This window comes from Salmo salar, chromosome 17 (assembly GCF_965601325.2).
Source record: "Salmo salar chromosome 17, fSalSal1, whole genome shotgun sequence".
Lineage (NCBI taxonomy): Eukaryota > Metazoa > Chordata > Actinopteri > Salmoniformes > Salmonidae > Salmo > Salmo salar.
In genome coordinates this window covers 51,231,556-51,244,196 of record NC_138307.1, presented here as the reverse complement: position 1 = coordinate 51,244,196, position 12,641 = coordinate 51,231,556, and the positions used below count along the sequence as shown (strand labels likewise).

Below are 12,641 nucleotides of genomic sequence, written 5' to 3'. Positions count from 1 at the left end.
CCATCTGTTCCACTTACTACCACCTGTTAGATTGTCCCAACAGCACTAATGCCTGTGTGTGTATCTAGCTTCCGGTGTGTGTGTGTGTTGCTCTTTACTCAGTGTGGTTCTACTCCGCTACAGCTAAAGCTGTGCCTGGTTGTTGTCTTAGTGTTCTGCAATAATACTCTAGTCTGTCATGGGCTTCCTCCATGTCTTCATCCTCCACTGTCTTTTTCTTTCTTCCCTCTCTCCTCACCTTCATGTCTACTCCTCTGTCCCTCTCTCTTTCCTTGATATTTATCTGACTCCCCTCTGGGCCTGTGTTTTCCCCGCACTCGCCCTGCCCCGTTGTGTGTCTGTACGACTGCAGCATTCAGAAGGTGTGTGCCGCAGACCTGCGCCGCCTTTCTGCTCCCCCTGACTCCTTCTCTGTGTAAGTACTTCAACCCGGCATGCGAGCGTGTTTCAGAGAGCGTCCGAGAGAGAGAAAGACAGAGAGAAACTGAGTGAGGAAAAAGAGAGTCAAGTTATTTGTTTGTGTCGACTGCCGTGTACAGTAAGTGGGTCTAACGTCTAAAGTATATGGTTGCTGCTGCATGCTGAACCCTTTCTAACCTGTCGGTGTGCTGTCTCCCAGTGTCCGTCTCTGTGGGAGTCCACCCTGTCCTGCTCTGTGCTCTGTACTGTTGTGGCTACAATTCATGTAGCACAGTGTACTCTATCCAGGCGTTGCTAGATCTCAATCAATGAAAAAAGAAAAAGAAACACATCCCATTTGCTTCCGGTACTGAACAGAAACAAATGGAATGAAGCCGTACGTAATGTTGCTTGAGACGTTTCAATGTGCGTGTGTTCCTCCAGCCCCCATGCTGTCCCCGAGCGCCTGCGCCTCAGAGTCAACCGGATCAGTCTGCAGGACCACGACAGACTGCAGTTCGACAGGGAACGACTCCGAGACATCTGTGAGTGTGTGTGTGTGTGTGTGTGTGTGTGTGTGTGTGTGTGTGTGTGTGTGTGTGTGTGTGTGTGTGTGTGTGTGTGTGTGTGTGTGTCTTTGCTGAAGTGTCCATCGAATCAAATTGTATTGGTCACTTACACGTGTTTAGCAGATGTTATTGCGGGTGAAGCGAAATGCTTGTGTTTCTAGCTCCGACAGTGCAGTAATATCTAACAAGTAATATCTAACAAATTACACAACAATACACACGCTACACACAAATCTAAATAAAGGACTGGAATTAAGAATATATAAATATATGGATGTCAGAGCATCATAGACTTAGATACAGTAGAATAGAATACAGTATAGACATATGAGATGAGTAATGCAAAATATGTAAACATTATTAAAGTGACTAGTGTTCCATTATTAAAATGGCCAGTGATTTCAAGTCTATGTGTATAGGGCAGCAGCCTCTAATCCCCATGTGTGTGTCCTGCAGCCAGAAAAGATGTTAATAAAGTGTGTGTGTGTGTGTGTGTGTGTGTGTGTGTGTGTGTGTGTGTGTGTGTGTGTGTGTGTGTGTGTGTGTGTGTGTGTGTGTGTGTGTGTGTGTGTGTGTGTTGCAGCGATCGCTGTGGGTATTGTGGTGGTGAGAGGGGACTGTGACCTGGAGACCTGCAGACTTTACATAGACAGGCTACAGGAGGTGAGAACACACACAGACACGTGACACACTTGCATACACACATGTGCACACACACTCACACCAATATGATTTGGCTATGTTGATTGTTCTATTTTCTGAAACACTGCTGGGGTTTCCTGTTTCTAACAGGATCTTCATCAGGCTCCATCTGCTGGCCACCGAGTGCATTACCAGGTTCCTGTCTGTCTTTCTTTCAGTCTATTATGTCTGACTATGTTATCGGTGAGTCGTTATTGAACTGCCCATCCCTTCCCTCCCCTTTCTGTAGGATGAGTGTCGAGGTCTACCGCGACCTGGCTCCGCCCACAGACTGTCCCCCAACTGGAGCTTCCTGGACTGTGAGTGACATCACTCACCTAGGGTCAAAACGTGGTCAAAACACAAATTCAGCATTTCTGTAAATGTGCCAGAGCTTTAGCCTACTTGTAAACTCAACAAAGTAAAGGCTTCATTGTACACTGCTTGTTCAATGAACCTTAAACAATTAATGAACATGCAGCTGTGGAACGGTCGTTAAGACACTAACAGCTTACAGAGGGTTGGCAATTAAGGTCACAGTTATGAAAACTTAGGACACTAAAGAGGCCTTTCTACTGACTCTGAAAAACACCAAAAGAAAGATGCCCAGGGTCCCTGCTCATCTGCATGAACGTGCCTTAGGCATACTGCAAGGAGGCATGAGAACTGCAGATGTGGCCAGGGCAATAAATTGCAATGTCCGTACTGTGAGAGGCCTAAGACAGCGCTATAGGGAGACAGGACGGACAGCTGATTGTCCTCGCAGTGGCAGACCACGTGCAACAACACCTGCACAGGATCGGTACATCCGAACATCACACATGCGGGACAGGTACAGGATGGCAACAACAACTGCCCGAGTTACACCAGGAACGCACAATCCCTCCATTAGTACTCAGACTGTCTGCAATAGGCTGAGAGAGGCTGGACTGAGGGCTTGTAGGCCTGTTGTAAGGCAGGTCCCCACCAGGCATCACTGGCAACAACATCGCCTATTGGCACAAGCCCACCGTCGCTGGACCAGACAGGACGGGTAAAAAGTGCTCTTTGACGAGTCGCGGTTTTGTCTCACCAGGGGTGATGGTCTGATTCGCGTTTATTGTCGAAGTAATGAGCGTTACACCGAGGCCTGTACTCTGGAGCGGGATCAATTTGGAGGTGGAGGGTCCGTCATGGTCTGGGGCGGTGTGTCACAGCATCGTCGGACTGAGCTTGTTGTCATTGCAGGCAATCTCAACGATGTGCGTTACAGGGAAGACATCCTCCTCATGTGGTACCCTTCCTGCAGGCTCATCCTGACATGACCCTCCAGCATGACAATGCCACCAGCCATACTGCTCGTTCTGTGTGTGATTTCCTGCAAGACAGGAATGTCAGTGTTTTGCCATGGCCAGCAAAGAGCCCGGATCTCAATCCCATTGAGCACGTCTGGGACCTGTTGGATCGAAGGGTGAGGGCTAGGGCCATTCCCCCCAGAAATGTCCGGGAACTTGCAGGTGCCTTGGTGGAAGAGTGGGCTAACATCTCACAGCAAGAACTGGCAAATCTGGTGCAGTCCATGAGGAGGAGATGCACTTCAGTACTTAATGCAGCTGGTGGCCACACCAGATACTGACTGTTACTTTTGATTTTGACCCCCCCCCCTTTGTTCAGGGACACATTATTCCATTTCTGTTAGTCAGATGTCTGTGGAACTTGTTCAGTTTATGTCTCAGTTGTTGAATTTGATGTTCATACACATATTTACACACGTTAAGTTTGCTGAAAATAAATACAGTTGACAGTGAGAGAACGTTTCTTTTTTTGCTGAGTTGATATACGTATATCTCCCTCCGTTGTTCCTTATGTAAAGTGGGACTCTGAAGTCTCTACATAAGGTTTGGTAACACGGTGTAACTGTGTGACTGTAAGACATCGAGTGTGTGACAGTAAACTGTTCTCTCCTTTCACATCATCTCTCTAAACCAAGTCTCCTTTCCCCAGCTACATCTGCAGACCGTTTCTACCGTATAGACAAGGCCCAGGAGCACCTGCACTATGTGACAGAAATCTGCCAGGAAGAGGTGTTTATCCTGGACCACGGTGGACTAGCGGGGGGACCGGCCACAGGCATGCCTGACCTGGTGGTGGAGCCCAACTCTGAGTGAGAGACAGAGAAAGAGGGAGCGAGAGAGACACACACACTCACATACACAGATGTGTAAACACATGCATACACACACAGACCCGCAAACGCTCACACGCACAGCTCTAATGTTATTTCATGTTGAGAGTCGCAGTCCTTTCATCTATTTGTCTCTCTGGTACAGGAGCCCTCTGACGTCTGAGGAACAAGGTGGGATGTTTTGCGTCTTTTGAAGGAACATTTGTAAACCCATATTGTTCATCTATAAAAACCCTGCCTTACAGTGGGAATGATTCCTGTTAACGCACGTGTAACCCTATAACATTGTCTAACTGATAGTGGTGTGTGTGTGTGTGTGTGTGTTCTTCAGCAATGCTGATGGCTGCCTCATCTGGGGACCTGACTACGGTTAGATACCTCGACCTTCTCCCTAGCAAACATCTGACTGTCTTACTAGAACTAGCTCAAAGCCATTCCTGACGTAATGCACTACTGAAGACGATACATATGTTTCTCTCATAACGGTGTTCTTCCTGTCTCTCTTTCAGTTGTCGGGCAGCTTCTTTCGCGGGACCAGCCTCCTGGTGAGGGATTCTACTGGTTGTAGTGCACTACACCTGGCCTCTCAGCATGGACACACTGAAGTGGTCCGCTTCATACTGGAGCACGGTGAGTGTCTGTCTGTCTGTCTGTCTGTCTGTCTGTCTGTCTGTCTGTCTGTCTGTCTGTCTGTCTGTCTGTCTGTCTGTCTGTCTGTCTGTCTGTCTGTCTGTCTGTCTGTCTGTCTGTCTGTCTGTCTGTCTGTCTGTCTGTCTGTCTGTCTGTCTGTCTGTCTGTCTGTCTGTCTGTCTGTCTGTCTGTCTGTCTGTGTGTTGCTTCTTATTGCATCCTTCAAATGAGCTTGTTTGCAAACCTCTGATGTTTGCTAGAATGTTTGCTCTGTTTAATTTATTTTAGGGTCAAAGGTGCTCCTGGATTTAACCAACAGAGAAACGTAAGTCACCCACTGCCCAATGGTTTTGTTGTCTATCTGAGGGTCTAACATTGAAGAATGTCTTGTTTCTGTGACTGAAGTAACTTTTCTATACCTCAAACTGATCATGCAGCCTGCAGCTTGCGTGAAGTGTGTGCTCATGTGTGTGTGTGTGTGTGTGTTTTCAGAGGAGACACTGCCTTGCACAAAGCGGCCTCTCAGAAGCATCACGCTGTGTGTCATCTTCTCATGGACTCCGGAGCTTCCCTCATCAAGACCAACTTCAAGGTTAGAACCTCACACACACAGATACTCATACTGCACCACACACACACACGAAGTACACACACAGACAGAACACACACACAGTACACACAGGAACACGCACACTTGTACCGCACCGCGCAAACACACACAGACACACACTTGCACACACAAAGGCAAGCTCGCACATAAGAGAGAGTTTGTAACCACACACGTGTGTGGCTGTGTGTGTGTTCACAGGGCAAGACACCAGTGGAGCAAGCTCGTAACGCGGGGGACCAAGAGCTGGCCTCCTACCTGACCAGCAAACAGCTCCCTACCACTGTCTCCCACGAAGATCTGGAGACTGCTGTATGAGAGAGAGACTACACGCGGAGAGAGGAGAAGACAGGGAGAAGAGGATGAGAGATGGAGGAGAGAGGTTAGCCCCCTTCACCTCCATAGATTGACTGAGGGATGGACAGACAGATGGACAGACAGGAGCGGCCTGACGCGCTTTAGACTCCATAATCAGCATGACTCTGTCCTATCCTGCACAGGAAAATGTTTAATCGAAATTATTATTTATTATTGCTTTTATTTATTCATTAATTTATTGATTGATTGTAAACGTATGGGAGTGTTGGGGTATGGAGTTGCCTGTTGTTCACTGAATGCCAGGGTCTGGGCTGGGGTTCAGGGGGTTAGGGGTCAGGGATCAGAGGTGAGGGTTCACCGACACACAGACCCTCTCTCAGTGCGGCCCTGCAGCCTTACATACTGTACCAACGCGGTTCAACCACGGTTAAACCGCGTATTCAATTTACGTATTTTCCCAGAAGGCCTTTGTGAATCATTCAGACGTGTGCCAAAGACACACAGCACTGTGAGGCAGGGACAGCACCCTCCATACTACTACCACTGCTACACAAGGATACCACTACTGCTATCCCAACCACACTGCTAGGCTTGTAGACACCCAATTCTAAGCCCCCACAACCCCCCCCCCCCCCCCCTCCCCCCCTGGAGGCCAGTGTGGGACCTGAGATGACAGACAGCTTAGGCAGACAACGAAAAGAGAGACGGACAGATTCTCCATGCAGCCCTGGGTATCCATTACACACCCAACCTAGAGCTCTACCAGAGCAGCATGTACACACCTACAGACTGTGTGTGTGTGTGTCTATGTGTGTGGTGTGCTTGAGAGAGAATAGTTAAAAACAAATCTGAGCCATATTCAATGCAATATGAATGACGTTTGTGCATTTCTCTATTCATGTTTACATTACATTAATGTTTTAACAGTCCCTTATGGCACCAAGGAGTGTTGAATGTGCAATTTCTTACCGTGCTGGTGTGTATGTGTGTATGTGTGTGTGGGGTTGTGTTATTGTGAAGTGGGGTGGGTTTGGTTTGGTTGACGTTATATGGTTAAAACACTAAAACTACTGTTAGGTGTTGTAAAAACAGCCGTGTTTAAGATGACCGTTCTGAAAAGAAAGACCGATGGACTTTAGTACTTGACCTTGTTTTATTTATTCAGCGTCTATCAGTGGTCGAACATGACCAGGGAAATTGAAATGTTTTTATGTTGTTCTGCCTCCCTCCATCCCCCACTACCCTGCCTGGTCGTGCTGAGAGAGATAAACCATAGAGATAGATAGAGGAATCGAAATGAATATAACCCGTTTTAGCATGGAAATTGATATTACGTTTTCAACCATTTTCTTTTTGTCAACTGGGTGGGGATTCCTATGAGTTGGGAGAGATCAGCCAATGATCAGAACATTGTCTTCTTCTACTTCAAATTGGGTTGCCTATGGTTTGTAAATGGCTTTAAGATATATTAGCGCCATCTAGTGGCCAAAATAAGTGACACAAGCTTTTGTTCAGGATTCTAGAACTGCAGGTGGTGGTAAATCACCAATACAAGCTTTTCGCTTTTTTTCAAATCCAAAATTGAGAAGAAAATTGACTACTCTAACATGGAGATGCCCGTGCAGTCACGTATGCCATTATGGCACAGATACAAAGATGAGTCCTCTGTCTATCTCTATGAGACAAACATCCATTATTTATGATTATTATGAATAGATTGGATATGATTTTGTATTATTTTGTGTTCTTTATTATTCAACATTGTTGTGCATGCCATTTTTCTTACCTCCTTGGAAGTTGCTACCCCATAATAATGGCATCCCAAACTGGCATTGTTATTATAATTATTAAGATTTGAATTGTTTTATACCTAAGTAATATGGGTAAGGTTTGAAATGTTTAAGGGTTCTACATTTGATTTTGTATTTTTCAGACCATGGGATTACTTGAACGTTGTTGTTTATTTTGTATTCTCTAAAAGTCGTATAGTGCTGCCTCTGACAACGTTTCCTGTGTTTTGATTGGTCATTGACGTGATGTCACGGTGAGGTCACAGTGATGAGGGCCTGTGAGGAGAGTCTCTTTAAGCCTCCCAACCGTCATAGTGTCTGTGAAGATGAATTTGAACACTGGCGTGGTTGAATATCAAGGCAGCCTGCCCCTAACCCTAGGGAATACCCTAGGGAATACCCTTAGAGAATATCCTTAGAGAATACCCTTAGAGAATAGAATAGGTGGAGAATGTAGTGGGAATGCTGTATATTCAGTATACTGAGAGACTTTATCAGTAGTCAGTCAGTCTCCGCAGTGTGCCTGTTAGACAACCTGTATTTATAATGACTCAGACTTGTGTCTATGTCAAATACTGGAGGTGTGCTTTGCTTGTCTGGTACAATGGAACCAATAGAATAGTAGCAAGAGTGCAAACTCCACCCAACCTGCGTGCTAGTCAAGCTAAATTAAGTGTACCTCAAGTATTTGAGGTATTGGACCTAGGTCTGACATTTACCCTCTTATAACCCAGTAATACCCAGTGCTACAGGGCATTGATAAGGCCCGTACAGACATGGAGGACAGTAGCTGCTGGTCATACTGGTGACTACTACTTCTAGATTTCTTTAGCTTCTTTTGAGTTTACACTGATTTCTCTCAATCCCATATTTTCCACAGGGATTGGTTAGTGCCATGTTGAGTCATTCGATGTTACAGTAACAAAGACGTTACAGATATTACAAGGACTCTCTGAAATAATCTGACCTCAAACCAAAAACACCCTCCCACAGATATCTTCCAACAGGTCTTAAAAGGTTTTAATCCAAATTCACTGTTAAATGTCCTGCAAATTGTTTTGGGAAATAAATTGACAATTGAGAGGCATAGAAAGCATGCCGGGTTGTACAATTGTAACATCTGAATAATCGTATCATTTTTAGAAGAAGATTAAAGTTTTAATTGAAACATCTTGCTGCAGTGTCATAGTTTTGTTCATTTTAATCAACTGTTTATGAGGTTTTCAAAAAGAAAGGAGGACGTATAATTCGTATAATGAATTAAAATGCCTTTATTTGTATGGCATGTTCAATGGAAACAAAGTTTAAAAACTCTGACGCGTTTCGGCTGCGTGGCCTTTCGTCAGGGAGTACGAAGACATGATAATACAATGTCCTCTTTTGAACAGCTTTTTCCAATCAAGCCTGATTTGAAGAGGGAGGGCTTACAGAATTCATTGGACAACATCTATTAAGCAATACTACAGACATTAAAAAAAGTGAAGTTATGTAGATATGCTTTCAAAAATGCAAATCAAGGCTAGAAGCATGAAAAGCCCTAGGAAGGTAGTTCTAACCTTGAATATGACTGGGAAAAGAATAAGAACATGAGAGCCATCTATTTTATAGTACACTAGAACACAGAAAACATGGACCACAATAGTCTAGACATACAGTGGGGGAAAAAAGTATTTGATCCCCTGCTGATTTTGTACGTTTGCCCACTGACAAAGAAAGGATCAATCTATAATTTGAATGGTAGGTTTATTTGAACAGTGAGAGACAGAATAACAACAAAAATTGTCACGTCCTGACCAATATTTAGGTATTATTTCTATTATATTTGGTCAGGACGTGGCAGAGGTATATTTGTTTTGTATTATGGGGTTTTGTGTGTGGTGTAGTGGGGTGTATTAGTTTGGTATAGGTTCTAGGTTTGTTTTTCTATGTGTAGTTTTGGGTGCTGGACTCTCAATTGGAGGCAGGTGTTTCTAGTTGCCTCTGATTGGGAGTCCCATAAGTAGGTGTGTGTTTGTTTGGTTTTCGTGGGTAGTTGTTTTTGCACTGCGTGTTGTGTGCCTGCAAAACTGTTCCTGTCGTGTATATTGTTTTCCAGTGGATGCGTTACTCCTTTTTTGAATTAAAACATGAGCATCCATATTCCCGCTGCAGTTTGGTCTATTCAACACGGCTCTTTTTGTGACAGAACTACCCACCACCAAAGGACCAAGCAGCGGAGAAGAGGACAGAGGCAAGTGAGGGAGGAATGTTGGAGGCAGCCCCAAGAATTTTTTAGGGGGGGGCACAAGGGCTATTTGGCGGGGCGAGATTACAGCCCCAGGCCAGCTCCCCGTACCCTTGTAGGGCAGACTGGACAGGTCCCGTGCTTTGGGGTTGGGGCTGTGGTGAGGCCTGGGATTTTCAGGCCGGTAGGCAAGGTACCAGCGCCCCGCATGTGCCAGGGCGAAGTAGGCATCGAGCCGGAAGGGGTGATGCCAACCCTGCGCTCAAGACCGCCAGTGCGCCCTTTCGGTCCGGTGTTTCCCGCTAGATGCACTAGCATGGAGGTGCGTGTCTCCAGGCCGGCACGTCCAGTACCAGCCCCACGCATCAGGAGTCTAGTGCGTCAGCCCAGCACCGCCAGTCAACAGTCGTCGGAGCTGCCCGCCAGTCAACAGTCGTCGGAGCTGCCCGCCAGTCAACAGTCGTCGGAGCTGCCCGCCAGTCAACAGTCGTCGGAGCTGCCCGCCAGTCAACAGTCGTCGGAGCTGCCCGCCAGTCAACAGTCGTCGGAGCTGCCCGCCAGTCAACAGTCGTGGGAGCTGCCCGCCAGTCAACAGTCGTCAGAGCTGCCCGCCAGTCAACAGTCGCCGGAGTGGCCAGACTGCGCTGAACTGCCGGAGTGGCCAGACTGCGCTGAACTGCCGGAGTGGCCAGACTGCGCTGAACTGCCGGAGTGGCCAGACTGCGCTGAACTGCCGGAGTGGCCAGACTGCGCTGAACTGCCGGAGTGGCCAGACTGTTCCCCGGCCCAGCCCGAGGGGCCCTCCTGTCCCCCGGCCCAGCCCGAGGGGCCCTCCTGTCCCCCGGCCCAGCCCGAGGGGCCCTCCTGTCCCCCGGCCCAGCCCGAGGGGCCCTCCTGTCCCCCGGCCCAGCCCGAGGGGCCCTCCTGTCCCCCGGCCCAGCCCGAGGGGTCCGTCTGCCTGGCGCAGCTATCGGCTCCACCGAAGTGGGCGACGCCGAGGGTGGAGCAGGGTCCACGTCCTGCACCGGAGCCACCTCCAGGATAGGTGGGTTGGGGAGGGAGGGTGTAGCACAGTGCCGTCGTTGACGGCAGCCACCCTCCCTTCCCTCCCTTATTGTTTAGGGGGTATTGCTTTTTGGTTTTGTTGGGGTAATGGGGATGTTTTGTGTTTTCTTTTAAGGTGCATTCCGGGGTCTGCACCTTTAGGGGGGGGGTAATGTCACGTCCTGACCAATATTTAGGTATTATTTCTATTATATTTGGTCAGGACGTGGCAGAGGTATATTTGTTTTGTATTATGGGGTTTTGTGTGTGGTGTAGTGGGGTGTATTAGTTTGGTATAGGTTCTAGGTTTGTTTTTCTATGTGTAGTTTTGGGTGCTGGACTCTCAATTGGAGGCAGGTGTTTCTAGTTGCCTCTGATTGGGAGTCCCATAAGTAGGTGTGTGTTTGTTTGGTTTTCGTGGGTAGTTGTTTTTGCACTGCGTGTTGTGTGCCTGCAAAACTGTTCCTGTCGTGTATATTGTTTTCCAGTGGATGCGTTACTCCTTTGTTTTAATTAAAACATGAGCATCCATATTCCCGCTGCAGTTTGGTCTATTCAACACGGCTCTTTTTGTGACAAAAATATCCAGAAAAACGCATGTCAAAAATGTTATAAATTGATTTGCATTTTAATGAGGGAAATAAGTATTTGACCCCCTCTCAATCAGAAAGATTTCTGGCTCCCAGGTGTCTTTTATACAGGTAACGAGCTGAGATTAGGAGCACACAGAGTGCTCCTAACCGCAGCTTGTTACCTGTAAAAAAGACACCTGTCCACAGAAGCAATCAATCAATCAGATTCCAAACTCTCCACCATGGCCAAGACCAAAGAGCTCTCCAAGGATGTCAGGGACAAGATTGTAGACCTACACAAGGCTGGAATGGGCTACAAGACCATCGCCAAGCAGCATGGTGAGAAGGTGACAACAATTGATGCGATTTTTCACAAATGGAAGAAATACAATAGAACTGTCAATATCCCTCGACCTGGGGCTCCATGCAAGCTCTCACCTCGTGGAGTTGCAATGATCATGAGAACGGTGAGGAGTCAGCCCAGAACTACACGGGAGGATCTTGTCAATGATCTCAAGGCAGCTGGGATCATAGTCACCAAGAAAACAATTGGTAACACACTACGCCGTGAAGGACTGAAATCCTGCAGCGCCCGCAAGGTCCCCCTGCTCAAGAATACATATACAGGCCCGTCTGAAGTCTGCCAATGAACATCTGAATGACTCAGAGGACAACTGGTGAAAGTGTTGTGGTCAGATGAGACCAAAATGCAGCTCTTTGACATCAACTCAACTGTTTGGAGGAGGAGGAATGCTGCCTATGACCGCAAGAACACCATCTCCACCGTCAAACATGGAGGTGGAAACATTATGCTTTGGGGGTGTTTTTCTGCTAAGGGGACAGGACAACTTCACCGCATTAAAGGGACGATGGACGGGGCCATGTACCGTCAAATCTTGGGTGAAAACCTCCTTCCCTCAGCCAAGGCATTGAAAATGGGTCATGGATGGGTATTCCAGCATGACAATGACCCAAAACACACGGCCAAGGCAACAAAGGAGTGGCTCAAGAAGAAGCACATTAAGGTCCTGGAGTGGCTTAGCCAGTCTCCAGACCTTAATCCCATAGAAAATCTGTGGAGGGAGCTGAAGGTTCGAGTTGCCAAACGTCAGCCTCGAAACCTTAATGACTTGGAGAAGATCTGCAAAGAGGAGTGGGACAAAATCCCTCCTGAGATGTGTGCAAACCTGGTGGCCAACTACAAGAAACGTCTGACCTCTGTGATTGCCAACAAGGGTTTTGCCACCAAGAACTAAGTCATGTTTTGCAGAGGGGTCAAATACTTATTTCCCTCATTAAAATGCTAATCATTTTATAGCATTTGTGAGATGCGTTTTTCTGGATTTTTTTGTTTGTTATTCTGTCTCTCACTGTTCAAATAAACCTACTATTAAAATTATAGACTGATCATTTCTTTGTAAGTGGGCAAACATACAAAATCAGCAGGGGATCAAATACTTTTCCCCCCACTGTAGCTGAGGGCAATAGAGCAATATGTCCACTAGATGACAGCAAAGGTTTATTGGGTTTGTGCAATTGTGCCACCTACTGGATTGGAGTGGAATGGGAGTAAATACATGTTCCAGCAGTCATACTCAAATGTACCATTAGATGGCATGATAACTATAGATATCATGCCCATC

At 46.9% G+C, this 12,641-nt stretch overlaps 1 protein-coding gene across 3 annotated transcripts in view; it reads left to right on the top strand.

Moving 5' to 3' along the window:
* The window catches only part of LOC106576074 (diacylglycerol kinase iota), a 62,068-nt gene extending 53,735 nt beyond the window's left edge, over positions 1–8,333 (top strand). For 2 of the 3 annotated variants that reach the window (XM_045699718.2, XM_045699717.2), the window contains exons 22-33: positions 353–415; positions 844–944; positions 1,552–1,631; positions 1,761–1,805; positions 1,900–1,969; positions 3,633–3,792; positions 3,959–3,984; positions 4,145–4,182; positions 4,323–4,443; positions 4,732–4,768; positions 4,936–5,035; positions 5,252–8,333. In XM_045699718.2, coding sequence (XP_045555674.1) covers positions 353–415; positions 844–944; positions 1,552–1,631; positions 1,761–1,805; positions 1,900–1,969; positions 3,633–3,792; positions 3,959–3,984; positions 4,145–4,182; positions 4,323–4,443; positions 4,732–4,768; positions 4,936–5,035; positions 5,252–5,368 — 958 coding nt within the window. In that variant the 3' untranslated portion in view covers positions 5,369–8,333. The remainder of the gene's footprint in view (positions 1–352; positions 416–843; positions 945–1,551; positions 1,632–1,760; positions 1,806–1,899; positions 1,970–3,632; positions 3,793–3,958; positions 3,985–4,144; positions 4,183–4,322; positions 4,444–4,731; positions 4,769–4,935; positions 5,036–5,251) is intronic. The other variant, XM_014152951.3, reaches the window with a different exon arrangement.
* The last annotated feature ends 4,308 nt before the right edge of the window (positions 8,334–12,641 follow it).